The 26709-nt window shown below is 38.4% G+C and overlaps 1 protein-coding gene across 7 annotated transcripts in view; it reads left to right on the forward strand.

Moving 5' to 3' along the window:
* Nucleotides 1-26709, forward strand: part of PCLO (piccolo presynaptic cytomatrix protein) — a 310585-nt gene that overhangs the window by 13432 nt on the left and 270444 nt on the right. For all 7 annotated transcript variants that reach the window (XR_014948100.1, XM_015879726.3, XM_015879813.3 and 4 more), the window contains exon 3: nt 4672-6072. Coding sequence is in view for 6 of the 7 variants with exons in the window: in XM_015879726.3 (XP_015735212.2) it covers nt 4672-6072 (1401 nt within the window). In the remaining variant the exon portion in view is untranslated. The remainder of the gene's footprint in view (nt 1-4671; nt 6073-26709) is intronic.

Consider the following 26709-nt stretch of genomic DNA (forward strand, 5'->3'; position numbering starts at 1 on the left):
TTGAAAGTAACTTTTAAGATGGTTTTTGAAAACGGCTAGTTAAAAAGTTTGTTTGAAAATTGGTGTAGGTGCAAGCTACCCTGAGAAATCCACCCTGTGGCGCAAGTGGTAGAAGTGCCACACTGCTACACAGGAGGCTCGAATCCCAAGGGATGGACTCGATGATCTCTAAGGTCCCTTCCAACCTGTATGAGACTGTGATACTATGATACAGTGTTCATAACCATTTCTGCAGTTTGTGGAACTGATACCTGAGGAACATGCTGCAAAGGAACTTAGCACTGTTTTTGTCAGCATTTTGAGTTGGTGTTTCCTAATACCCAGTCACCTTTTACAGCTCGTGTCTGAAACGAAGATAAATATTTATTTTTCAGTGATTAACTCTTGCGTCCAATGAGTATCAGTTGCACAATATAAAATAGTTACATGTTTATTTCACTGTGATTATTGTGAATTGCTGAAATCTTATGGAAGGATGCTGTAGAATGAAACCTTTTCTTTCCACAATTGCCCAGTCTTGCTTAGAAGACCTTTCCAGTTGTATGTGGAAATACAAATTTATGTTGTTTGTGGTAACAGCTCTTTTTTTTTGTTCAGAACAGGATTTTCTGGTCTAGTTTCTTGTCTCTTACAGTATTCTACTGCCTTATTTGAAGCTGCATAAAGTTGTGGGCTCAAGTGTTTTCATTTTTTGTTTTTCATATCAATATTTTACGCATATTTTAGTGTTTCTTTTTGTAGTGTCAAGTAGCCAGTCTAAATAAGAATGAGATGTGCTGCCTTAAATTCAGCTCTGTTCTGCAAAGCAACTGTTAAAATGGCTTCCAAGAGCTTCATATGGATGGTGTATCAGTAATTTTAAATGAAATGTGTTCAATCTGTAAGTCAAAATATCTCTCTCATTGCACATGTGGAATCTTTGAACAAAGCTGGATTCTCTTCCTCCCCTAGATCATCTGCATAAAAAGAAACTGAGTGCGCCAGTCAATATACTTGCTTTTTGACAATTTTCACACTGTTCTTGCTTGTGTTTCATAGTTAGAACAAATCTGAACACTTGCACAGAAAGGAGTAGACTCCAGTTAGTAAAATGTCATGAATAAATTTATTTGCTGTTCCCAACCAGTAAGATAAAGCTGTTAAAATTTTTATATGTTATGAATGATAATGCATAAAATATACATTAGCAACATGTTTGTTGTTTTGAGGGCACATAGCTTCCACATCACTGAGCTGGGAAGCAAGGTAGCACTTTCTATATTCTGTGCTTAAAATCTGAACAAAAATGCTATGTGAAGTTAATCACATTTGCAGTCCTAGTCATGGCACTTGATGGCATGGTTCTCAGGGTGAAGGAAATTACTAATATATTTCTTCTGAAAGATAACACCCCACCTATAAGTGTAAAAAATAGGCATCATAGAGGATAATCATTTGCAAGTAGGCAGGAACAACAAAAGCTCGTGTGTTTGTTTTGTCATGTAAAGTTTTGCCTTTTAATTCTAGGTAGAGAGATGAGAAATACATAGAAAGAACTGCTATCCACTAAGGCCTTTAAGAATAGTTGAGCTTTAGTATTTTATTAAGTTTTGCATCAGGCATAATAACGCTCAAAGACAGTTTGTGTTTAACAGAATCCTGCTCCTGTTAAAGTTTATAAAAACCTCTGTAATTGCAGTAGAGAACAGGCTGGTGTCTGTTACAAAAATGTATCATGTAGCACACTTCATTCTGAACTCCTTAGCTCCAATCTTAAAACTAAAATCAGTGCAGGTTTGTATGTTTAGAGGTGTTGTGTATAAGATATAATGACTGAAAGAGTTTGGCGCTCAGTTCCTCCCATTGAGATGTGTGGGAGGAGTTCTGTATCTAAACCAGAAAAATTAAAAAAAAAATCATACAGTTAAGTAAAACTTCCTACAATTTCTATTTGGAAGCCCAGTTGTTGAAATAATGAAATCATTTTAACTTTTAAAGATTTTACTTTTAATACTACGTGTGCATGAATGTGCATACAAGTATGTTAAGACAAAAAACAAACAAAAAAAAAACCCACAACCAAAAACAGCATCAACAAAACATTTGAGGAAAAAAAAGTTTTGTCTTCTGCACAAATTTTGTTGAAAACTGTAGTGCAGAACTTGCTTTTGTTTGGACTCCAGTTAGATGTTACAGACAGATTGAATTAGCTACCTGTTGAAACCTAAATGCTTGTAAATGTGTCTGAATGTGAACACTTTAAACATAAGAAATATCCAGACTACTTGTTCTGTATCCTCACTCAAACCTGCAGCTATTTTTGAGTCTTTTAAGGTTTCACAGTGTCTTTAAAAACAAATTTACTGAAAGACACTCAGCTTCTGAGTGGGAGCAGATAGATACCTGTTAACCCATGGTTCCACTGCAAAATGGAACAGAATGCACAAAATATCTTTAGTACTTAGGAAGGATTGGCTTTTACTTTAGAGTGCAGCACTTTCACTTAAAAACAACAACAAAGGCAAACAAAAAACAAAAACCCACAAGTGGATGTGGCAGAAAGAAGCAAGAGTACGACAGAGTCCACCATTGTAATACAAAAAATGTGAACTTCCCTGTCAAAGCCAGAACACTGCAACAGCCAAGGAGGATATTCAGAGTGTGACTTGAATCTGATCTTTGAATAAAACTGAGACTTCAAGAAAAAGCTTAAGAAATCATCTGGAAATGGTAGCAATATCTATACAATTAAATTAGATTATTGATATCTAAAATCAGCTCTTGTAATTGAGACTTACTACAGCTGAAATTCTCCCTTGGTCAGAGGGCTTGTATGGGAACTGACCACCAATCAAACAACATGCGTGTTGAGCTAAATGTTGTCATTGCTTAGGTCCTCTGTGCAGCTGTGAATTTCTTCAGCAACTCAGAGCAGAGCTGAAACAAGCATTGCAGTTTTGTTTCAGTTGGTTTCACCTTTTAACATCAATTTTCTGTCTGGGTCGCACGTAGATCAGAAAACTGTTAAAACAATTGTTTAAAAAAAAAAAGCATCAAGAATAGAAGATTAAAGCAGTATTATTACGAATAGTGGCTTAATTACTGTAAACTTGCAGCTGGGGACAGACTTATGCATCACTTTGTGAATCTGTTAGTATTAGTGAGCTTGTAATGAGAGTGTGTATATGCCATGTTTATCAGAATAATTGGAGTCACTGTTTTAGAGAACTGCATCCAACTGTTCATTAATTTTTGCTGCTGAAAATGGTCAGGCTGGCAAGACATGACAAAATTGTGAATGTATTGCCTTATTCCATGACATCACAATTTTTTTATTTATTTTTTTTTTCCAATGGACTCTGATATTACTCAGCCAAAATACATCTTATACAAATAATCTCAGATTCATCTTATGTTATGGGAGAGATTTCAGACCCCAGTGTAAGAAATAGGATCCAGAAATCTTTACCCTAAGGGGTAAAGTCTTCTATTCTTTGTTTTCCTAATTCCCAGCTTCTAACGGTGCGTGCAAATATTATAGCTGGTACACTGGATTTTGTACACAGACTAAATAACAGAAGTAAGGCTGCAGATGAGTGAGTTAGGTATCTACTTGCAGGCCCATGGGACTCTGTGCCATATTGAATGGCATTTTTGTGGCCTATAAAGTTTCTGCTAGCAATGGAAGATGTGGAAAATAGCACGTGATGCTTCCTGGCCATGTGTTGCTTTAACATGTTTGATGCTTCCTCAGATTGTGAGACTATGCAAATGAAAAGGAAGGGTTGGCTGCTTTAGGTGTTTTGTTGTTGTTGTTGTTGTTGTTGTTTTGTTGTTGTTTTGTTTTTGTTTTCTTTTTAATACATTTATATATGTATATATATATATATTTGGTATTAAGTAGAAAATAGGCTTTCCCTGTCATATACTGCACTTTGGGAAAGAGAAAAAGTCCCAGGAATTGCCCTAAGAACTTCTTCTATTTACATATAAATTTTGGGAAAAAATCATTATGATTCCAACAGCAGTGTTTAGACAAAGTGCCTTCCTGATTTTGAATGAGGGCCTGCCCTCTGATACTGGTGGTAAAATGTGGGTTTCTATCACATATGGTGTCCATTAACTCACCTCTGTGCCTAATTCACATGTACACTACTAATGCGGGTGCCCCGTAATAAATTACCAAAACCATAAGCTATGTGAAAAGCTTTAGTTACATACTTCAAGATAATTACACATTTTCTTTGTTTTAATTAGGATTATTGTTTGCAGTCAGCAGACTTGATTTGTTAAACTATTTTAGTAGAATTTGGCTCTTTTATCTTTTTCCTGTTCTGGCAAATTTTTGCTGTAAATGACTCACTGCTGGGCCTTGTGAAATTCCAGAGTATTTTTTCACTCTGCTAGGTTTTAATCCGCTGGTATTAAACTGTGCGTAAACTGAACATGAAGTCAGTAGAAGCATGGGCTCAATGATTGCTCAAATCACACGGATGTTAAGAATAACAGAAAAGAAACAGTTGAGCATTTTAATTGCAAAACAGTTTTAGTGGTAATGTTTCTCCCTTTTTACAGAAAATTCTGAAATATTGCAACAAGCTATGCATTATTATATGCAGTAAATATGTTAACTTTATTAACACTGTCCTCTCTTAATTACAATACCTTTAAAACTATTTATTTTTCCTCCAGATTAAAGAATGGCTCTGTTTAAACTGCCAGATGCAAAGAGCATTAGGTGGGGACCTAGCATCAGGTCACGGTCCTGGGCCACAGCTGCCTCCACCCAAACAGAAGACACCAACTCCATCTTCAACAGCTAAGCCTTCTCCTCAGTCACAGCCGGGCCAAAAGAAGGATGCTTCCCCAAAACCTGAGCCTTTGCAGCAAGCAGACTCTAAAAAGCCTGTACCACAGAAAAAGCAACCATCCATGCCTGAGTCTCCCCCTGTAAAATCAAAGCAAACACATACTGAGCCCTCTGGTAATGGCCAGCAAATAGACTCTACTTCAAAGTCTGATCAGGCCAAACCAATGCAGGCTGAAGAGAAGCAAAAACAACCCAGTATACAGAAGCCTACAACGGACACTGTGCCTACCTCTGCAGCTCCAGGGGTGAAACAGGATTTGGCAGATCCCCGGCCTCCATCAGCTCAACAGAAAGTGACAGATTCCCCAAAGCCAGAGACTACCAAGCCACCAGCAGACACGCATCCAGCTGGAGACAAACCAGATTCCAAACCGCTTCCACAAGTGTCTCGGCAAAAATCAGATCCCAAGCTTGCATCTCAGTCTGGGGCTAAATCAGATGCTAAAACTCAGAAGCCCATTGAGCCGGCACAAGTGAAAGATGATTCTAAGAAGTTACAAACAAAACCAGCCCCAAAACCTGATACCAAACCTGCTCCCAAAGGCCCTCAGACAGGGACAGGTCCCAGGCCTATGTCAACACAGCCAGCACCCCAACCCCAGCAGCCTCAAAAAACTCCCGAGCAATCCAGGCGTTTCAGCCTTAATCTTGGAGGCATCACTGATGCTCCTAAGCATCAGCCTACAACACCGCAGGAAACAGTTACTGGGAAACTTTTTGGATTTGGAGCTTCAATCTTCAGCCAGGCCTCAAGTTTAATTTCCACAGCTGGTCAGCCAGGCTCACAGACATCAGGTCCTGCTCCACCTGCTGCAAAGCAGCCCCAACCTCCTTCACATCCTCCAGCCTCTCAGGCACCCCCCAAAGAGGCCCCTCAAGCTCAGCCTCTTCCAAAAGCTGCTCCCACAAAGAAAGAAACCAAGCCTCTTGCAAGTGAAAAATTGGAACCGATGGCTGCAGATAGTTCTTTAACAACTAAGGGATCTGATTTAGAAAAGAAACCTAGTTTGGCTAAAGATAGCAAGCCTCAGGCTGCTGAAGCTAAGAAACCTGCTGAGCTGTCAGCAGAGGAAAAAGACAGCCAGCCCAAGGTGTCTTGTCCCCTTTGTAAAACTGGACTAAATATTGGTTCTAAGGATCCTCCCAACTTTAATACATGTACAGAGTGCAAGAAAGTTGTATGCAACCTCTGTGGATTTAACCCAATGCCACACATAGCTGAGGTAAGGTGATAGAGTCTGTGTTTGCCCACAGGTTCCCTGTGCTGGGGTGTCGATTCTGTAGTTGTTAATTTGCTAAGGAAAATTTTAAATGTTTATTATGTGGCCTTTTAAAATTAACTATCTGCATTGTTTGAAACTTGGTCTGCAGTCAGAAAGTGAGTTTTTTGCAAATTAATGTAGTGTAGCGTGGCTGGTTGCTAGTTTCTTGGGGCATGAGCACTGAGCAGATAGTTTATTATCAAATCTTCTAAAATTGTTTCTACTATTGTACAGCAAACTACTGTACTTTCTAGTCCATCATGTGGTAAAGATTTTTCTTATGCTTCAGTATTTTACGCTAACATGTATGCTTCCTCATTTAATCCATGTCCCTGATTCAGGCAATTGCAGAATGAATGAATATATTAGTGCTTATTTATTCCTTTTCTTTCTCAATTGGATAGGTTTGTTCAGTTAACCTCTTTCTGAGGGGAGACTTTGCATATACTGTTGTGCTCATTAGGAAGTTTGAGTGATACTTCTGTGGTAAAATATATAAGGTTCTGAAGTCACTTCATTCACTGAGGGCTGAGAACTTGAAGGTGCCTTTTTCATGGTTGCTCAAGAAAGATCCAGCAGGGCCAACTTCTGCTTACAAGAATTAAGCTTATTTTCAACAGTTTCCTCAGATTCTTTGTTTTTACCTTCCTGAATTTATTTCTCATAATTGTTTTATAAATGTTGAGGGGACTGGAAAATTTGTACTAGCCTAATGGAAAGATGGAGTCTTTCTATATCAAGATGTTTACTTAACAAATGCAGATCACATAAAAATATTTGTTATTTAAATTTGTATGTTGGTCTTTGTGGTTCATGGGAAAAGTGGCTATTGGTGTTGTTTTTGAAATCTGAATGAATGAATTAGAAATGGCTCCCTAGGCTAAAGGTTATAACATCTGTGCCCTAAGGTGAGAGCAAGTTTTGGGGAGAAATAAGTGGTATTTTCCCTGCTACTTCTTTTGTTGTACCTTTTTATTTATTTGTTTGTTTATTTATTGTTGGATTAACTTACTGAATGTGCTATCAGCGGAAAGATGTTTTTCCTATTATAGTAAGAACATTTTATCTACCTCAAAAATATGTTGATTTCTGTCCAAAGTAGTCATTTAGGTCACAAATAAAGGTCTGAAAATGCAAAAAGATACAGTGATTGAAAGACAGAGTTCCATTAAATTGTTGCTTCTGTGCTGAAAGCCATCAAATGCACACAACCATTCTGTGTTTCTATGATCACTGTCCAACCCTTTGCTCCATGTGTACATTCCTATCTTAGGTTTTAAAATCAAAAAATGTATGCATAGAATAGACAGAAACAAGATGTGTCTGGTGAGGTGTGATGAAATGACAGCTACGTAAGTCCTTGTACACATGCTGACTTCCTCAGCATTAATTTAGGCTTGGTGGTGTTGGGACTGCATTGTGGTATGCAGATTTCTCTCCTATGTATTTCAGTTAGAGATGAGAAATAAGGTATTCTGTTTCCTATCTCCAAAGTCTGTTATTACCAGAGGATTCTCCCCATTTCAACTTTGTGGACTAATGATTTTCTGGGGTCTGATTTCCTCAGGACTATCTTTGCCTTATTTTTATTCTTTTCCTTGTTGCATTTCCTTCTTTCTTATACTAAAAATTTCCACCTCTGTCCACGATTTTCCATCTTATTTTTCTGATGATTTGTAGTAAATATTGGCAAACCTCTCTTCGAGAGCAGCTTGCTTGACTGAGGACAGCTCGACTTTCATTTCATGAAGGTGGGAGGCAGAAGAGGGAGCTCATCCTTTCCTCTCCCACGTGATCCGTGCAAATAATGTGTTTTATCTCAGATAACAACTCTGTCCATATATGCTTTGCATATGGTATAAGGCTGTTGTATAACATAATGATGACCAAATATTCTATGATTACTAGCATACTCTTCTCCTTCAGAAAACTATTTTTAATGTGTTGAATACAGTCTTGGAGGCTTAATTTACTTTTTATTTTTGGAGGCTTAGGAAGGATAAATAGAAATGTTTTTTGAATTGCCTGGTTTTATGCTTAATTATTTTATTCCTATTTTCCATATTCAAAGAGAAAAAATGTTACAGGTTATGTTCTATCCTGACCCCAGAATGTGTTTTGAGTGTACAGGTGTAATGAGTGCTTTATAGTTTTGTTGTAGAGTCACAGCTAAATCACAGTGATTTAACAGCTGCTTGTATATTATCTATGTATTGTTGCCTTAGTAACTGCTGAAAACAAGGTGGATTTTATTGAGCGTGTGTTGGTCCAAACCTTGTCACGTACAAAGCTTGTATTGAGCTGTATGGAAAGAATCAGTCTGACTCAGCATGGAAACGTGTGTTTCACTGATGGATGCAGAGGAGCATCTAAACTCTGTGGTCACTTCTACCTGAGGAAATTCTGTCAGGGAACGTCCTCTAGGCAGTGCATGGCTGTGCTGTAGACAAGGCTGCAGGTACTTTAAAGGGTAGAATGCACTTTGATACAGTGAGTTACTTGCTCTTGCTTCTATATGACAAATTTAACTTCTAAAATTTCTTCAGTCCATTGCAAACAGACTTTTGATAGCTTTTCTACTGCAGGAAATAAGAGAACTAGACTTTTACCTGATCTAAAAAATATGCTATTTACTTCAGTGAAATTGCACTGGTTTGTGCAAGCTGAGAATTAAGCTAGAATACTTTTACCTAATATGAGCCGATTGTTCTTTTTCCCTCTGATTTGTTGCTCCAACAGTCAAACAATTATTTACTTAAATGCAATTTTCCATGAAGCAAACAGCTTCAGATGATTAAATAAATGACACTTGATAGAATTTAGACCCACAGGACCATGTTGTGCTCTAATGCATTAACAGACTCCTTATTCTTCCATTTGCTCAACAGGGAGGAGCACTGTTTACCAGCTCTGTAATTAGCTTTCCAGCTCAGGTAGTTGGAAGCAGCTCTATTTTTAGTAACAAAGCACAGAATCACAACTGCAGAAGCTAGAAATGAATTGTGTGACAGCGACCATTTTGTGCATTTAAAACTCAGTGAAGCTGTTTAGAATATGGAACAGGAGTGAGATGGTTGCCTATAATGTAATTAAGTATTTTGAGACACCAGGGTCAGGAATATAGAACCTGTGATGAATTAAAGTATAATTAAAAACAAAACAAACAAACAAACAAAAAAACAGAGAGAGGGGGATTTAAAACTAAGCTACAGGAAAACTGAGAAATCCAAATCAATAGAATCTTTATGGGCAACAAGAAAGAACAACATCGTAAGCGTCATATATTATAAACAGAGAGAGCTCAATATGTAATGTTTATACGTGAGTGTGCTAATGGATCTAATCTAATGGAACTGCCAAGGGAACTACAGAAGCACTTTTTCATCTACTGATTGTTATAAAATTATCTGGAAAGGTACTTGGGAGCATAAAATATTCCATGTTCAAAATAATTTATTGGGGCTACAGAAAGGAAAGGATTATTTCAAATGAAGGACAGGGAGGAGTTGGGAAGGGCAGAAAAGGCATAGTGTCCCAGATTTAGAAAGGATTTTGTGTTTGAAGAAGATGTTATCTGTCAGAGACATGATCAGAACAGGTAAAATAAACAGTATTGTGTAGTGAGTGATGTTTATTAATGTTTATTACCTTGAATATTCTCTATATGAATTTTTTTATGTGGTCTATAAGGAATGACCATGATAACCCTTCATGAATCTATATTGAATCTATATTCTTGGACTGTTAAAATTATATATATATGTATGTTATATTATATTATATATGTATTATATATAATTTTATACACACACACATATATTAACCCACAAAAAGATTTGGGGTTCTTTTTTGATTATTTCCCACTGTTACTTAGCAGTGTTATTAGACCAATCTGAGTAAATATATATATATTTTTTGTCTTCACAAATACCAGAGAGAGAGGAAAAAGCAAAAAAATAAAATAAAAATTAAACTCATTTTCTTAGAACAGTATTGTTGCTAATCTCAGTGGCTTAACCAGCTTAAAAATGGTACTTTACTCTCCCAGTAAGAACATTTAGAGTTAACAGTAAGAACGCAGGTCACTCCAAAAGCAATTTATTCTCATGGAAACTGCAACAGATACAAAAGCACAGTAAAACAATTTCATAGCACAAGTTCTCAGCTACAAAACTCTTTTTTCAACATATTCACCACAATTAGCTATGTTTTTTTGCTAGCAATGAACAAGAGACTGTATGCCACAACCATAAAAAATAAATAAATGTGCACCAGTGGAGGTGTGCCCCACTGTGACCAGTGCAGAAGTCCATCATCTACTGCTTCACTGCTCACATCCACTCACTGGTCTCCGTAAACATTCAGCAATAAACTTCAGTGGGTGCAATTGTTTCTGTATGGAGATATTCAGTTACACACTTTTTCTTCATATACACTTCCATGTCTGATGCCATTTTGTCAGACTATCCCTCTGTTGCTATCTGTCATGCTACAACAGAATGTAATTGGAATAACGGTGGGAAGGTTCAACCCCTTCTGCCATACCACCAACATCTGCTTCTAACAACGAGTCAACATAATAAAATAGGCATTACTTTCACTGCAGCCCCGTAAACAGCATTTCAAAACTGATCTTTGCATCTTGTGGCATCAGAAGTGCATTCTTGTAGTGATTTATTGTCATATACCTGAATGCATATTGAGGTCTTGTATGTTCCACTAAGAAATCTACAGGTAGGGTACTGGCATGGTTGGATTTTTGATGTAAATAATTCTGGCTGCTTCTCTTTTTCCAAACTGTCATTAAAGTCTAACCTCTGATGGAACACGGACCTCAGAAGGTATGACCCAATACTCAGGGTTAAATAGTTAGCTTTAAAATTGAAAATAAAATTAAAAACCTACCCATTGACTTAATGCCCAAATGTGGCTTAGGCTTCTTAAGGTTACTCATGTAGGAATACTGTGAAGTAACAAGCCACCTGCAGTTCCAATGAAAATCATCACCATAGAATCACCGTAGAATGGTTTGTGTTGAAAAGGACCACAATGATCATTTAGTTTCAACCTCTCTGCTATGTGCAGGGTTGCCAGCCAGAAGACCAGCTGCCCAGAGCCATATCCAGCCTGGCCTTGAATGCCTTCAGAGACGAGGCATCTGCAACCCTCTTGGGCAACCTGTTCCAGTGTGTCACCACCCTCTATGGGAAAAACTTCCTCCTAATATCTAACCTAAACCTCCCCTGTCTCAGTTTAAAGCCATTGCCCCTTGTCCAGTCACTATCCACCATTGTAAACAGCCGTTCCCCATCCTGTTTATATGCTCCCTTCAAGTACTGGAAGGCCGCAGTGACATCTCCTGGGAGCCTTCTCTTCTCCAAGCTAAAAAAGCTCGGTTCCCTTAAGCTTTGCTCATAGGAGAGGTGCTCCAGCCCTCTGATCATCTTAGTGGTCCTCCTCTGGACTGCTCCAAGAGCTCCACATCCCTCTTGTGCTGGGGGCCCTAGGCCTGGATGCAGTCCTCCAGATGGGACCTCACAAGAGCTGAGTAGATGGGGACAATCACCTCCCTCTCCCTGCTGGCCACCCATTTTTTTACTGCAGCCTAGAACACAGTTGGCCTTCTGGGCTGCAAGCGCACACTGCTGGCTTGTTTCCAGCTTCTTGTTTACCAGGACCTCCAAGTCCTTCTCTGTAGGGCTGCTCTCAAGGAGATCTTCTCTCAGTTTCTGTAAGTACCTGGGACTGCCCCGACCCAAGTGCAGTACCTTGAACTTAGCGTTATTTAAAATGGTGCACTGCATCATCTGAGGTGACACCCGTTACTTATCTTAACTTTATTACCCAACCCGTGTTATCTTGTTTTGCCAGTCTGAGAAGGCTCAGACCATTCTGCAAGTTGGCAGGTTTCACTCCTATTTGAGATTCATTTCTACTCTGTTGTCTTTAGTAATGAGTGTTTTGGAAACAGATGATGTCTGGGAAGCAGTATAGAAGCATTTGCTCTTAAGATAGAAAGGAAAAACAACAACAACAACAACAACAAAAACAACAACAACAACAATCATTCCTTTCAGCTGCATAATTTATCTGCTCTGCCTCTTCCCTCTCTCCTGATATTTATAGCTCCTTTTTAAACTTTGATTGTAAGGTAGTGAATGCTATTATTATTATTATTATTATTTTAATAACAGTAGCCAAGTAATACAAAATTTAATAGACTATCACAATGCATTCTCTAAATTTTAAGGAAATTTTATCCATTAAAAGGTAAGTCTTTATAACAGAGGTAACATTAAAAATACTAATTACTATTTTAAAAGATAAAATCTGGCATTGAAAACAGTGCGTGTTAGATGATAAATCCCCGAGTGTATTTCTCAACTCTCAGAATGAAATTAACTACAAATGAGATATCCTGCTTCTCCTGTTAACTAATTCTGCATGCATAACAGAAATTAAATTAAAATAGAAATATTTTTAAAAGAGAACTTGGTTCTCTCCCAATTTCCTACAAGATATGTATATTGTATATATGAAATGGAAGGGTTAATATGGAATGACCCTTGGAGGGACAACTCAGTGAAAACTGAAAATAGGTTAAAATGAAAAATATAAAATAAAATGGTTTCAGGCTGGGATTTGTAAGAGATTCTTCTTTTATACCAGTGACTCAAAGATTGCTGAAGGACGCAGATGAAGAAGTCCAAGCAAGTCTTGGTCAAGGGTTGAGAAGTGAGACAGGATTCACCTTACAAATAAGGCTGAACAGCCTAAGCATCATCAGCAGAGTTAGGCTTTGGGCATCCATCTTTGCAGAGCCCATAATGATTAAAATCACAGACTTGAGGTGTCCAGAATATTTCTAAGTGTGTTTGGGGCTTCCACGCTTCTCTGATGCCAAGTCAAAGCCATGTTCTGAGAAAACCTACTTCAACCTGACAGTTCTCTATAGGCTTGAGCTTCTGCCATATGCATACAGCTAGAGCTGTTCCTTTTGAGCATTACCTGTCTGCAGGTTAAATACCTTGGCACTTAGATGTTAGATGAAATCCCTTTTGGGAACTGATAGTGGTTTGTCTTTGAGCATATTTCACTCAGAAGCAGTACTGTTTGGCACAAACATCAGTTGTAGCTATTTTTATAGATAATATTTATTCCTGCTCATGGTTGAGTACAATAAGGTAGTGGTTTATTTAGTTTTCTCTTTCACTGTACACACGAAAGATCAGCAAATATGTAGATGTGTGGCATCAGGACTCCCATCCCCAGCTCAGCGTACAGCGAAGTTTCCTGTCTTTTGGTCCCCTTTGAGACTTTACCAGTTTGTGTTCTTTAAGGTGAAATAGGGAAAGTGAAGTCAATAATAAGCTACTGCATTCAACTGACCTGAAAATTAATAATAGTTTTATTTGAATCTTCCATCACTGTGTATGGAAGTGAGAAGATCCTAATTTACTCACAGTTTTACCTGAATAAATGTCTTGCATTTCAGAAGGACTTGTCATTCTGAAGTGAGTTAGGTTGTAATGCATTTTCATTTATTTGGCATTCACGTTTTGTTAGTTACTCCTGAATGCACTGATCATGAAACAGGATTTGAAAGCAAGACTTCTGTCATGGTTTTGTAATTTTTGCTATTGGTATTCCGTATCATAACATCATGTGGAGCACAGGTAAAAAGAACTACACATCCCAGAGGACCTCACAGTCGGAAAGAGAAATACATCACGGAAATGACGCTCGCTCTCTCTCTCACTGCCTGGCAGTGGGTGTGAGTGTGCTTCCAAGCCATGGCACCTTCAATTTCAAAGTAGACTTCTCGGTCTTTGGAAAACTCTCTCCTTTTACTTGATTTTTTAGCCTCTGTTTCAATTAGATTGTATGATATTGTATTATCTTGCATTCCAATATCACAGTTAGTAAAATAAGTTTTCCTCCTTAGATCATTGCTGCTGTTCTGTTTGTTTCCTTGAGTCCAGCTCCCATCTCCCTACCCCTTCCGCTCTTCCCTTCCCACTTATTTGAGGTCAGGGTGCCCATGGGCCTTCTGCCTCCCTGTTATGGACATAGATTGATCATCATCATAGTCTCATGCGGGTTGGAAGGGACCTTAGAGATCATTGAGTCCAACCCCCTGGGATTCGAGCCTCTGTGTAACGGAGCAGCACTTCTGCCACTTGCGCCACAGGGGGGATTCGAACCCAGGGCCTCCGGTGTTGCAATGCGGCATTTCTACCACTTGCGCCACCGGGGCACAAGTAACTCCGTGACAACTTCAGATCTCCAGAATCGTTGTTCAGTCATGGCATTATCTACACGACTGTGCTCTTGTTAATTTTTTGTTCCAGCGGTTAGAATCATAATTTTTTAAATTTATTTTATTTTATTTTCCCTGGAATTAAAATCGAGGAATGAAAAAGATTAGTTTCAGTGCTCAGAGTAATAGTGTGACCTTTGGAATCACAATAATCATGATTAATTGCTTATTGTGTATTCAGACCTCAAAAAGTTTCCAAATTGCCTCTCAGAAGCAAGAACTCCAAGAATGGCTAAATGCTGCTGAAACAAATAATGGGATATAGACATAAAGCTGTGCATAGCCAGATGGCTTTTATTAATGTTGGTAATTGCCACTGATGGTGTGAAATCTGAAGGGATGTCTGCTGCAGCTCTGCTGCTGACACACAAACACATCCTGTGTAGCTGCCTAGTTTCTTTATCCGTCTGGAATTCATATTCAGTATATTCTTTGCCAGTATTAATGATTTGATACCATCTTTAGATGTCCTTGCTCTTTGAAAATGAAACATGCTTAGGTGAACAATTAGCATAGAGCTTTCAGCATCGATTCTGCTGTGTGTTCTATTTTTCCCCTGTGCCATTAGGAAATCAGACGGTTCATAGAGTAGTATGTTACTGAGGGTCAGGCAGAAATCTGAAATCTAAAGTAGATAATCAGGCAAGATTACTGGCCTGGCATTGAGCCAGATGGTTTTCATCTGTGTTGATGTCAGTAAATTTTTTTCTTCTGTCTTGTTATTAAATAAGGAAGAAGTCTTCTGAAACCTAGAGTGTTATTAATTGCATCTAACTGTCATGGCATCTTCTTGTGAACTTCATAATAGTATTTTAAGGGGTTCTTTTTATGATAAGGATGCTTCTTTTTTCTTTCTGTTTTCCGATGTGTAATAATCTTTTGTTGTTGTTGCAAAGCATAAATGTTTTTATTGTGAAAATTCAAATATTGGTGTGAGTTTAAGTTAGTTCAGGATGAAAATAAGGACTTGGAACCACTGTGACCTCCTTCAAGATTTTGTTAAATGAATGGACAAAATCTAATGGATATTAAATGCCTCTCCTGATCACACCGATGATATGTACAGGCACTGTCAAGGCTTAAGTGATCATAAAAACATAACTCATTATCTCTTTGTCAGAATGCTTGTGTAGTTTTGGTCTTCTTGTAGATTGACTGCAAGGAGGATTTCGGAATAGATTCTCATCCAGCAAAATAAAGGGCTGGTGTTCTTTCTAAAGAAAAATGTTTTTATGTTTCAGATATAAATATTTTTCACTATTTGCTAATGAAATATTCTAATTACTAGAACATAAATTTTTGAGCCATAAAATTCTTAAAGGACAGTTTGTACTCATTTCCATCAAACTGAATCTATTCATGTTATTACAGCAGTAAATGACTTCCCGTTGCTGCATATGGTCAGAATTCCATGTCATGGTTGTACTGACCAAAAGACTAATGTACCATGACAGTACATTTTTAAAGAAAGGTCAGTATTTTGCACAAAGCAGGCCCAAAAATCACTAGGGCACTACTGTTGTCTGATAAATTTAGATTTAATGGGATTGCATACGTGCAGTCAGAGGCATACTGCAATTAATTTTAAATGCTTGCAGGAAGTGTGACCAACAGTAGAAATGATCAATTAAACCTTAAGATGTAAAGAAAGAAAAATAAGAAAGATGGGGATGCTTCTCTGGTTTTTGTTCTGTGTCCTCCACAATAGAACTTCCTCTTGAGTTTTGTACAGAATGTAGGAGTCATTTAAGATGATTGTTGACCATTAATTTCTGAAATGTGCATGGTTCAATTGACCAAAAGCAGAACAATCCTGATTTTATTATGATTTTTTTTTTTTTTTCCCTATTAGTACTGAGGGTAGGCATAGAAACTGGGTGGGAGCTTAAGCCACTAGACAGTTGTGGAAAAGAGATTAGATGCATGAGAGTAAGCTGTTTGAGATGCTGTCTCAAAGCATTTGAAACAGGAGGTCATAAACTGATGCTGAAGGAAAGGGATTAGCTGCCTCTAAGCTATTCCGACTGAATTTCATACACAGTACTGTTGAGTCAGGGAAAAAATGTTTTCTGCAGTTACTAGAAAACAAACAAACAACAACCATTAGACTGTATTAGACCATCACACTCACTGAGAATAGTGATGAGGTATGCTAGTTTTCCATCTATGTTTTGGAAGTTAATGAAATTACTCACAGTGAGGTAAGCCAGGCTTCTAAGGACAAGATGTGAAAGACCATATGGTAGTCTTCTGTTTTTAGTATTTCTAGGTTAGTGGTTTCTTTGTGGCTTCTTTTATTTCTTCCTTAGCAGGTGGCCTTCACACTGGAAATGATCCAGTTGTCATGTACAAAGATTAGAAATTGAGCACAAGTAACCTTGTCCTTAAATTTAGAATTCTAATGAGTCTAACTGCTCTTTGAGATACTCCTATCAGTTGCTTGAATAGTTGATCTAAAAACCCACATGTATATTTATGATCATTTATTTATTGATTTTTAAGATTTCTAAACTTTTCCTGACCTATCTAGATGTGGTGAGTTGACATTGGCTGGGCACCAGGTGTCCACCACAGTGCTCTCTCACTTACAGTCCTCAGCAGGACAGTGAAGAAAACGCAGAGGTAGAAGAAGCTCAGGGGGTTATATAAGGACACTGATATTGCCCACCAATCACTATCAAGGGCAAAACAGACTTGCCTTGGGGAAGATTCATTTAAGTTATTGGCAATTTCAGAATCACATCATTGCAAAGATTGGAAAGGACTTCAAGCAATTGTCAAGTCCATCCCCTCTGCTAAAGCAGATTCCCTACAATAGGTCACACAGGTGGGCATCCAGATGGGTCCTGAGTATCTCCATAGAAGGAGATCCATAACCACTCTGGGCGACCTGTTCCAGTGCTCCATCACCCTCACCATAAGAAGTTCTTCCAAATGTTTGTATGGAACTTCCTATGTACAAGTTTTAGGCCATTGCTCCTTGTCCTATTGCTGTGCATCACCAAGAAGAGCCTGGCCCCATCCATTTCACTCCCACCTCCCTTGAGATATTTATAAACATTAATCAGATTCCCCCTCAGTCTTCTTTTCCCCAGGCTGAACAGACCCAGGTTACTCAGCCTTTCCTCCGATGGGAGATGCTCCAGGATCTTTGTCATCTTTGTCATCTCCTCCTTCTAGAAAATCCCTGTCTTTTTTTAACTGGGAGCCCAGAACTAGACACAATATTCTAAATATGGAACATTTGAGAATATACAATATTCTAAACTTAAAACAGTAGAAAGCAGTGAGAAATAAAAAAAACTGAAAAGCACCTTCCTCCCACACTCTTTCTTGAATGTCCTCCCTACAAGCAGTGCAGGAGAATGGAGGTTACAGACAGTCCATAAAACTTTGTCTGTTCTGCTCCTCCACAGTCTTTCTCTGTGTGTACTCTCTCATGGCATCCCTCTGATGGGATTTTATTCCTCCTGAACTCATCCTGCGTGGGCTTCCCACAGACTCCAGTTCTTCAAATGCTGCTCCAGTATTAGTCTGTACTGCAGGGCTCATCCTTTGGGAATGGACTGCTTCAGCATGAGTCCCCACAGGTGGCTGCGCCCCCTGTGCTCCAGACCCATTGTAGACTCCTCTCCATGGGGTGCAGCTGTGATTCTCCAGCAGGAGTATCCATAGGTTGTGCCTCCTTCTGGCCTCAGAGATTGCTGTCCCATGGGCTCCTCCATGGTTGCACATGGAGATCTGTTCTTTATGGTGCCCATGGACTGCAGGTGCACAGTCTGCTCCACTTTGGACCAATCCATGGACTACAGTCTCTTTCTTCTGTCTCCTCTCTCAGAGGCATTACCAGCATTGTGCATGGTCAACTCTGGCAGCGGTGGGTCTCTTTTGGAGTTGTTAGAGCTGGCTCTGCTCTGTCATAGGGCAGCTGCTGGGCTCTGCTCACACAGGTCACCTCTGCAACTTCTCAGTACCAAAAGATTGCCATGTAAGCCCAATGCACTTAAAGCAATATCTTGTGATAATTTGATTTTGCCACTCCATTCATTTATAACTGGACACATTTGCAAGTATTGAAGTACACTAAAGATAATGACACAACACTGATTCTGATACTAATTCCATGGTAGTTGTCAATACAAACCTTTGAATCTTTTCTGAACTGCCTAATAAATTAAATAGCATGTGGCTCTTGTGATGCAGCTGCACTCAAGCCAACACATGAGTACACCTTGAGTTTATATAAGAGCTGGCATCCAATGATAAATGTGACCATGGAGATAAAATCTGACAAGTCCCTGAGAGTCTGATGAAAATTTCAGTCTGCGCAGTTCCTGGGCTGCCTGTTGGCATTTCAGAATGCACTTGAGCTGAAATGCTAAGTATTAGAACTTCTCTGGTATTTGAATTATGGTAGGAAAGAAGGATATTTAAAATGCTTGATATTTCTTCTTTCTTTCTTTCTTTCTTTCTTTCTTTCTTTCTTTCTTTCTTTCTTTCTTTCTTTCTTTCTTAGTTGAAATAGGCTTTAAATATTGCTTTATCAGAAGTCTGTTTTTATGCTGAAAATTGGCTGAGTGAAATTTCAACGTGCTCTGCCTTCTGGCTAATTTTTTTTTAGTGATTTGTATTAGACTTGTTTTCCTCTTTTCTTTTAGATTACAGTCAAAACTAGATTTTGGATTAAGCTTTCATCATAATTTTGGAAGTAGCTATATTTTTGTACTGCTTTATTCTAACTTCAGGGAGGCAGAAATTTTGGTGCAATCAAAATCTAGTTTTAGAGTGTTATTTTTTGTTTTCTCCCAAGGATTCAATTTTGAATCTGTTTAAGATGACTGACAAAACAGCATGACATCTGTAAGACTGTGAAAGTGTAGGCTCTGTAGTCATTACAGAAGTAAAATAGAAACACTTTTCTTTGACCTACAGCACACTTATGTTTTGTCCTGAATAATAAATAAGCCAAGAAAGCTTGTATTGTGCTGCTTACTTAAAGTTCTATGCCCAGTATACCTGGAACTCAATTACATTGTTGTCACGGATTTCTAAAGGGGAAGAGTTGCTATTTTTCTTTTATATATTTTCTGGACTGCCTCTCTTGTTCTAGGGAGGCCAGAACTGGACACAGCACTCCAGATGTGTCTCACCAGTACTGAGTACAGTGGAGTAATCGCTGCCCTTGGCACCCTAGCTAAACTCTTAACATATACAAGCCAGGATGTTGCAAGTATTCAAGTATGCCTTTTGCCCCATGTCTCTTCTAGTCTTCACCCTGTACAAAAGGGCATGTGTATTGTGTTGGAAAGCACTGTCGCATCACAATGTAGTGAAGCACTTTCATCATGGCTGTAAAAAAAGAAGTTAATAACTGTGTTTGGAGAGCTTGGGGTACAGAGGAAACCCTGTTCAGCCCACTCTGAGGATTATTGTCTTTAAACTGACCGTAAGTCAGTGTCTATGAGAAAACCTCATGGAGACAAAGGCTGTAGACAAAGTTATAAAGTGTGGATTTGTGATTGCTGTCATGTCTCTACAAAACATATGCCCTGTCTTCTCCAAAGCAGGTGTATATACAATTCTCCAAGATGTGTTAAGCCATTTGACAATAACAGCTACAGGTATTGTTTTGGAAGGAAGGAGAGGTTAAAATACAAGTCAAGTCAAAGTTTCACATGATGTTCAAGGCGATGAATTTTGCACCTAATGTTTTTGTCTGGAATACTTAGGATGAAATTACTTCAGGTAAATGCTTCTTTCTCCTTCTCCTAAATCAACTTTTTCTCCTCTCATTCTGAAAGTGTTGTTAATATTTGAACAAAGCCCCAGAAAACTGCTGCAGTAACTTACCCCCTTCTCTCTGCCTGCTCTGTGCCTCCATGGTAAAGGCAATTGCTGGCATCACTGCAGCTGTGCCTCCCTAGAAGTGATGCATATGCATCACTGTCCTCCCATTCTGGATCTCTACAAGAGAAGGGAGGGGAAGTGATGAGTCCCCAGTGTCCCCAGCATAAGATCTTCCCATCTCATCCACCCCAACTCCATTTCCAGCCTCTCCATGAATGTTGGACACATGCTTATGATCCAGCCAAGGCCCTGGCCAGCCAAGACAGCCCCTGGGCAGGCCCAGCACAACAGCCTTAATGTCAGCAGAACTGGGCAGAAGGGCACCAACCTGTATGGGATTTGGATCCCCATGATGGCCATTTGTCTAATGAATTGAACATCGTCTCAACAAATGGGCCACTGGAAGCAGAAAACCCCAGCACTCCTGGCCAGTTGCTGCAGGAGAAGCAAAAGCAGTGTGAGAAAGAGCAGTGCCTGGTGCTGCTTTGCACAATTCTTAGTGCCTGCAGGGTGAGGGGAGGGCTCCTACCTGAATGCAGTACCAGTGGAACCAGGCAGTCCTTGCAATAGTGCATCTTCTGCATGGGTTCCTCTTTTTATGTGTTAGAATTTTTTTTACACAACTCTGTCAATAAAATGTAGAACTGGCAGTGAACGGATACAGTTTTAAGAAGGGCACACTTGGAATTTATAAATTCATATTATACACTTAGTGATAAAGTTGGGTCAGGTACTAGCTGCTGGACACTAATGTTGTCACTGGTAGCCTTCCAAGTCCTTTTACATTTTGAGTATACCTTTTAAGGACAGTTTCCGTTCAGATAAAAGTATTTATTTCTGTTGACAGATCTTGTCTGCTCTTTCCTTGGCATCACTTGACTTCAAATCTGTTGCACTGAATCTGAGAAGAGATACGTCTTAAAAAATTTTGTGTTCAACCCACTACTACTGGCTTAGTATCATTGTCTCTACTGTTTATTTCAGCCATTGTAAAGCAGTTAGTCTTATTGCCTATTTTCCACTTCATAGGAAAGTTAAATGTGTGAACATCCCATTTTACTTAATTACCAAAAAGATCATTTTTTAAGAACATTATGAGTAGTGCAACTAGACAAGTGGAAAAAAGGAGGTGCTGACAGAAAGATGATTATTTGCAAGTTAGTATAATAAAAGTAATAATATCCGTTGTTAATGTTAGTATATTTCCTTGCAATTGCATTCTTTTTTATCCATTGGATATGCCAAACCTGAAGCTAGTGCTTCAGCATGGTATAACAGAGTAGATGGCATTATTCCTATGCAAGTATTAAAAAGAAAGTGTTTTAATTATCTTGGTCATGATTTAGTTGGGGGGTTCTGTCTCTTTGCTGTCTATTCCTAGCATCATAAAAATAAATGAACCGATATAGAGATTAAAATATATAGATTCATACCATATATCACTTCTTTATATTTTTGCATGTTCTTTTCTAAAGGTTGTATTTTATGGTGGATTTATAGTAGTTAGAATACATTGTAGACTCTTGTATTAAATATGGTAAATATAGGAGTGCAAGGATACATTGCAGGCAAAGCTAATCTGCTGTTTCAATTATTCATATGTACATTTTGAAACCCATTTAACTTTCCAATGACTACTCTAAATCATTACCATACCTTATTGCTTGTACTTTTAAATTTTGGTGAATTTTTTTCTTTGTTCGTTCAAAAAAGCCAGGGTCTAACTTATTAAGATCTTGGATGCTTAATGTTGGCAGCCTTATTCACATACAGACAGTAAAATCAGAGAATGCATTGCAGTGGCTTGAAGGAAGGAATGCAGGAGGTCCACTGAGTTTATAACATTTTAATTCAGACCCCAAATAACCAGTTTCAAGTGATGAATATGAAAGCATCCAGTGCTTGACTTTCCTACAAAAAATGATGACAATAGAAAGACACGTAGATTGTCAGACATTCAGAGAACTGGATTTCAATGATCAGTCACAAATGGATCAATTCAGTTAATCACTGCTTCTCCCTGGGGTCCATGGAGTTCATAGATTACAAAGTTCATTGTGTCAGTTCCTGACTACAGTATTTCTTCACCACATCTAATTTTTAAATTTGGACGATGGTAACCAGGAAAACACTGCCTTTCCTTAAGTTTTGCGATAGTGTTAAGCCTTCATTGAAGGTGAAAATATCATGGCATCAAGGACTTCTAAACTAGAAATATGAGTTTAAATTATTGATAAATTTAAAAGGAGAAAGGGAAGATACAGGGCATTTCTTCTCCATTAACTGGTCCTTGAAAAGGTAATGTACTTTGCCAGTACAGCAATCCTCCATATAACAGTAGGTAGAATCTCCAGAAACAGATCATTAGTGGAAAAAGGATGGTGTTACCTAATTAGGAGTAGTAATGAAATAGCTTTCTGTGACATCAGACATTTAGTGTATTTCCTTCATCCAGTTCTGATGGACCAGGAATTTCTGTTCCTAATTTCTACTGGTCTAAATCCCATTGTCGAGATTAAAGCTGTAAAACAAGAGGGGAAAAAAGAAAAAAAAAAAAAAGAAAGAAAGACTGTAAGATAAACTCTACTAGTCAGCTGAAATAAGGCAAAAGAGCAAGACATTTGTAGAAATAACTACTATAAATAATAGTACCTAACACTTGTCATGCAGCTGAAGTCTGAAGTTCCTCAGACTCTTAAATAATATATTTCTCATGACCATTTGAGAGGCAGCTGAAGTAAATACTGAAATTAGCAGTTATGTCTTCTAGAAGAAAGGATTCTCAAAAGTACCCATACAGGTAATATGGATGCCATTTTTCATTGTTTAACTTCACAAGAGTTGCTAGGAATGACAAACTTCACAGAGACCATCATTGGTCAATCAGCCTCGTGTACTGGTTATTCACATACTATAGACTGACAGAAATATGGCTGAAACTTGTCTGCCTTGAGAGCTAACAGAGAGAGAACCAACTACTGGTTGTTTAAGTGCTCACATTCTGTTTCTGATGATATACTTTTATAGTGGCAGTTAAGGTTTCAGAACTTCATCCTCTAAACTGATGAGGTAAGTTAGAAACTTGTCTTTTGTTAGTAGTTCTTTCTTGGTATGTTCAGATATGTCACTGAAACCCTGAATGTAGCACTTTTAAAATTACAACAATTTTCTGGATTACATTTTGGAAACTAATAGTTCAAGTCTTGTTCTTGCAAATAATAAACTTTCCTGTGAATAATCTAATGTACTTTAGCTTTCTGCTTATGGGTAGTGTGCTGCTGTATTTTATTCCTTTGACAGAGTGACTTATCCTGCAAGGAGCTCAGTCTGCCTCTGATTGAACTATTCAAAAAGAAAGAGAAAGCTCATTAGGAATGTAGGTGACAAATTTTGTTCTTCCTGAGTACAGATCATTACCATGAATAAAATCTGTTAGGGCAGTGACTAATGTGGCACAGTCACTTGAAATGATGCATGCTAGTTTGTCATGGTACTACTTTACGTGCAATGATTTAGTGTATAGTTGGAGAACTGTTGGAAATATGTAATTTGTTTATGATGAGAAACTGTAGTCATTTACCCGCAACTGCATGATGTAGAATAAGAAAATATATCACAGTAACTTTTCCAGGAATTGCTCAGTATTGTTTGGATCTTGCTTCAAGTTTTTCTGACTGTGCAATTAGGTTTTTATCTTATTGAAGTGTTGGTGGGAGTTATACTAGAACAACATCACAGCATGTTACATATAAACAGATACATTACAAAATTTTTTTTGCCTATACATCATACTGAAAGGAGGAGGGAAAAAAAAAAAAAAAAAAAAAAAAGAACTAGAACTCTGATGAGTTTGGAGAAATAGCATATAGCATCTTGAAGTGGTAATACTGTTGAAGGGCATTCTGAAGATCTCAAGACACAAACGTGAAGTAGCACTTGACCCACAGGACATGTGGCTCCATGGACTGTTGATACTGAAAAGGTCCATGAGATGTCCAGAAGTTCCATATGGTGCTACTGAACCCTTGACAAGATAAAGCCCGACATATCTACAGCAGGACAGAGGCAAGGTACTGAGGCCAAGAGCCTGAGCTTCAGTGCTGCACCCAAGGCAGTAGAAGATGCATGGGTACAGATGGCTTAAGATGGGGCAGGACAATAGGATCTTGCAGATGTACTCAGGGCCCTGACACTTCCAGTTCATGTCATTGGTTGTTGAAGACATCAGAGATCAGCACAAAGGAACTGGGAGACTGCTCTTTGAATGTTCTGTCATGTGGTCCTTAATACATACATTGTAGCAAGCATTGCTCATGGCTCCCATCATTCCTCTAATTAAATCCCTGCTATTTTTTCTTCCAAGAACTGGCTGGACATTTTCTGATGGAATGAAGTATGCACTTCTACAGTTCTGAGACATTTTTTGAGTGGGAAGAGTTGTGCGTTTGAAAGCTGATATTTTAAACCTCATGTAGGGAGCTCATATGACTGTGGGCATATGATGTGGACAGCTATAGCTGATCAAGTCTGTGAAAGCTAACTTTAATCAACAATGAGCTAATCAATATAGTTAACGAAGTGATGTGATTCATCTCATCCTAAAATAGACATCTGCATTTAGTCATATGAATTATTGGCTAAACTCTATTGACTGTATTGACTAGATCTCCAATGACTTTAATGGGAGTTTAGACAACTAGCTCAAATGCAGACTTATAGATTGCAGATATAAAATAATTCAGTCTAAAAGAAACCTCAGTAGGTCAAAGTAGGGTCAGTGGACCAGACCAGCTTGTTCAAGTCTTAAAGACCTCCATGGTTGGAGGCTGTACGACTTCTTTGGGTAACCTGTTCCAATACTTGAATGTCCTTCATGGTGGAAAAAGTTTTTTATACAGTTCAAATTTATGTCTGTGGTGTCATGTCCTACCACTGGGCTCTGCTCTAAAAAGCCTGCCTCTGTCTTGCTGATGACCTCCTTGTGAATTCTGTGATTCATCTGTTAGGGTATCACAAACTCTATTCTTTTTGCTGAATAAGCCCTTCTTCCTCAGCAGTTCACAGGGCAGTTGTTCCAGCCTCTCAACATCTTGGTTGCCCTTCACTGAAGTTACTCCAGTTGGTCATTGTCTTGGGGGCACTAAACTGGATGCAATGTGCTAAAGGTAGACTAATGAGTAATTAGATAACAGTGAGTAATCACTTGCTTTGATCAACTGGTTGTGGTCATTTCAAGGCACCCAAAGAAGCTGTTAGCCTTCTTTACACCCAATGTATGCTGGCTTACATAGTGAGCTTGCTACTATGACCCCAAGGTCTTTGTCAGTGTGACTGCTTCCCAGCTAGGACTTCTTCATTCACAGGTGCTTGACTTTGCATTTGCCCTTTCTGAAGTTCATGAAGTTTCCCAATGGGCCCTTTCTCCAGCTTACTTAGGTTTCTCAGATTGACAGTCCACCTGCTCTTCTGCAACTTTGAAGGGATGAACTCCATTATTTTCCTCAAGTCAACCAGTCAAGTTACAAGACAGACTCCAGTAGTACCCTGTTATCAACCATGGCATAATTTATGTACAGTACCTTAACAACCACCCTCTAAGCTGGATCATCTAACATAGTCTTAATCCATCTGCATGTCTAGCCAACCATACTGTGATGTCCTTGCTCTAATACAAAAATGTTGTGGGCTATGATGTTGAAGACATGCTGAAGTTCTCATCTTGTACATAAATCTGAGCATTTATTGCTTCAGAAAGCAATCTAGTTTGTTAGGTATTATTTGTTCTTGGCAAATTCATTAATTCCTACTTGTCTTTTCTGCCTTCGAACCTACAGAATTGTGTTCTGGACTTACACTGTAATTTTTCAGAGAATGAAGTGAACTTTATCAGTCTGTAATGTTCTGTATCATTTTAGTACAGAGAATACAGCATTTATCTTTCTTCTTAGATCTTCATGTAAATAAATTTAGAATCTCCCTATGTGATCATCAATTATTAGTTTTCTTACTCACGCTGTTGGACATGAGTTTTGATGAAGGCCTGAGCTGTTACTCTTGAACACTCTGGTGTTTGAAATAGAAGTACAGAAAGAGGTTCCAAGGAACTCAGAGAAGTGTTCTAACTCTGTCAGAATTTCTGTGTTATCTGGACAATGTATTTGTTTTACTGCCCAACACTTTTCTATCATGGTTTCATCTAATTAGGCATGCTAATTCTGGAGTTGAAGCATGTTGCAGAAATCCAGGCATCTTGTACCATGTATGTAACTCTTTGTTTTAATGCATCAGATCTTACTGCATACAGTGTATACAACTGTTTGTGGATTTGTTCCAGAAGAAACCTGGCAAGTGCAAAGATCTATAGAAATACACGCTTAATATTGCCGTTTGTGTTTTGAAGTGGTATAATCTAATGTTAACCTTCCTTGACA

Source organism: Coturnix japonica, chromosome 1, assembly GCF_054131305.1.
Source record: "Coturnix japonica strain WE chromosome 1, WE-NBRP24, whole genome shotgun sequence".
Taxonomy (NCBI): Eukaryota; Metazoa; Chordata; class Aves; order Galliformes; family Phasianidae; genus Coturnix; species Coturnix japonica.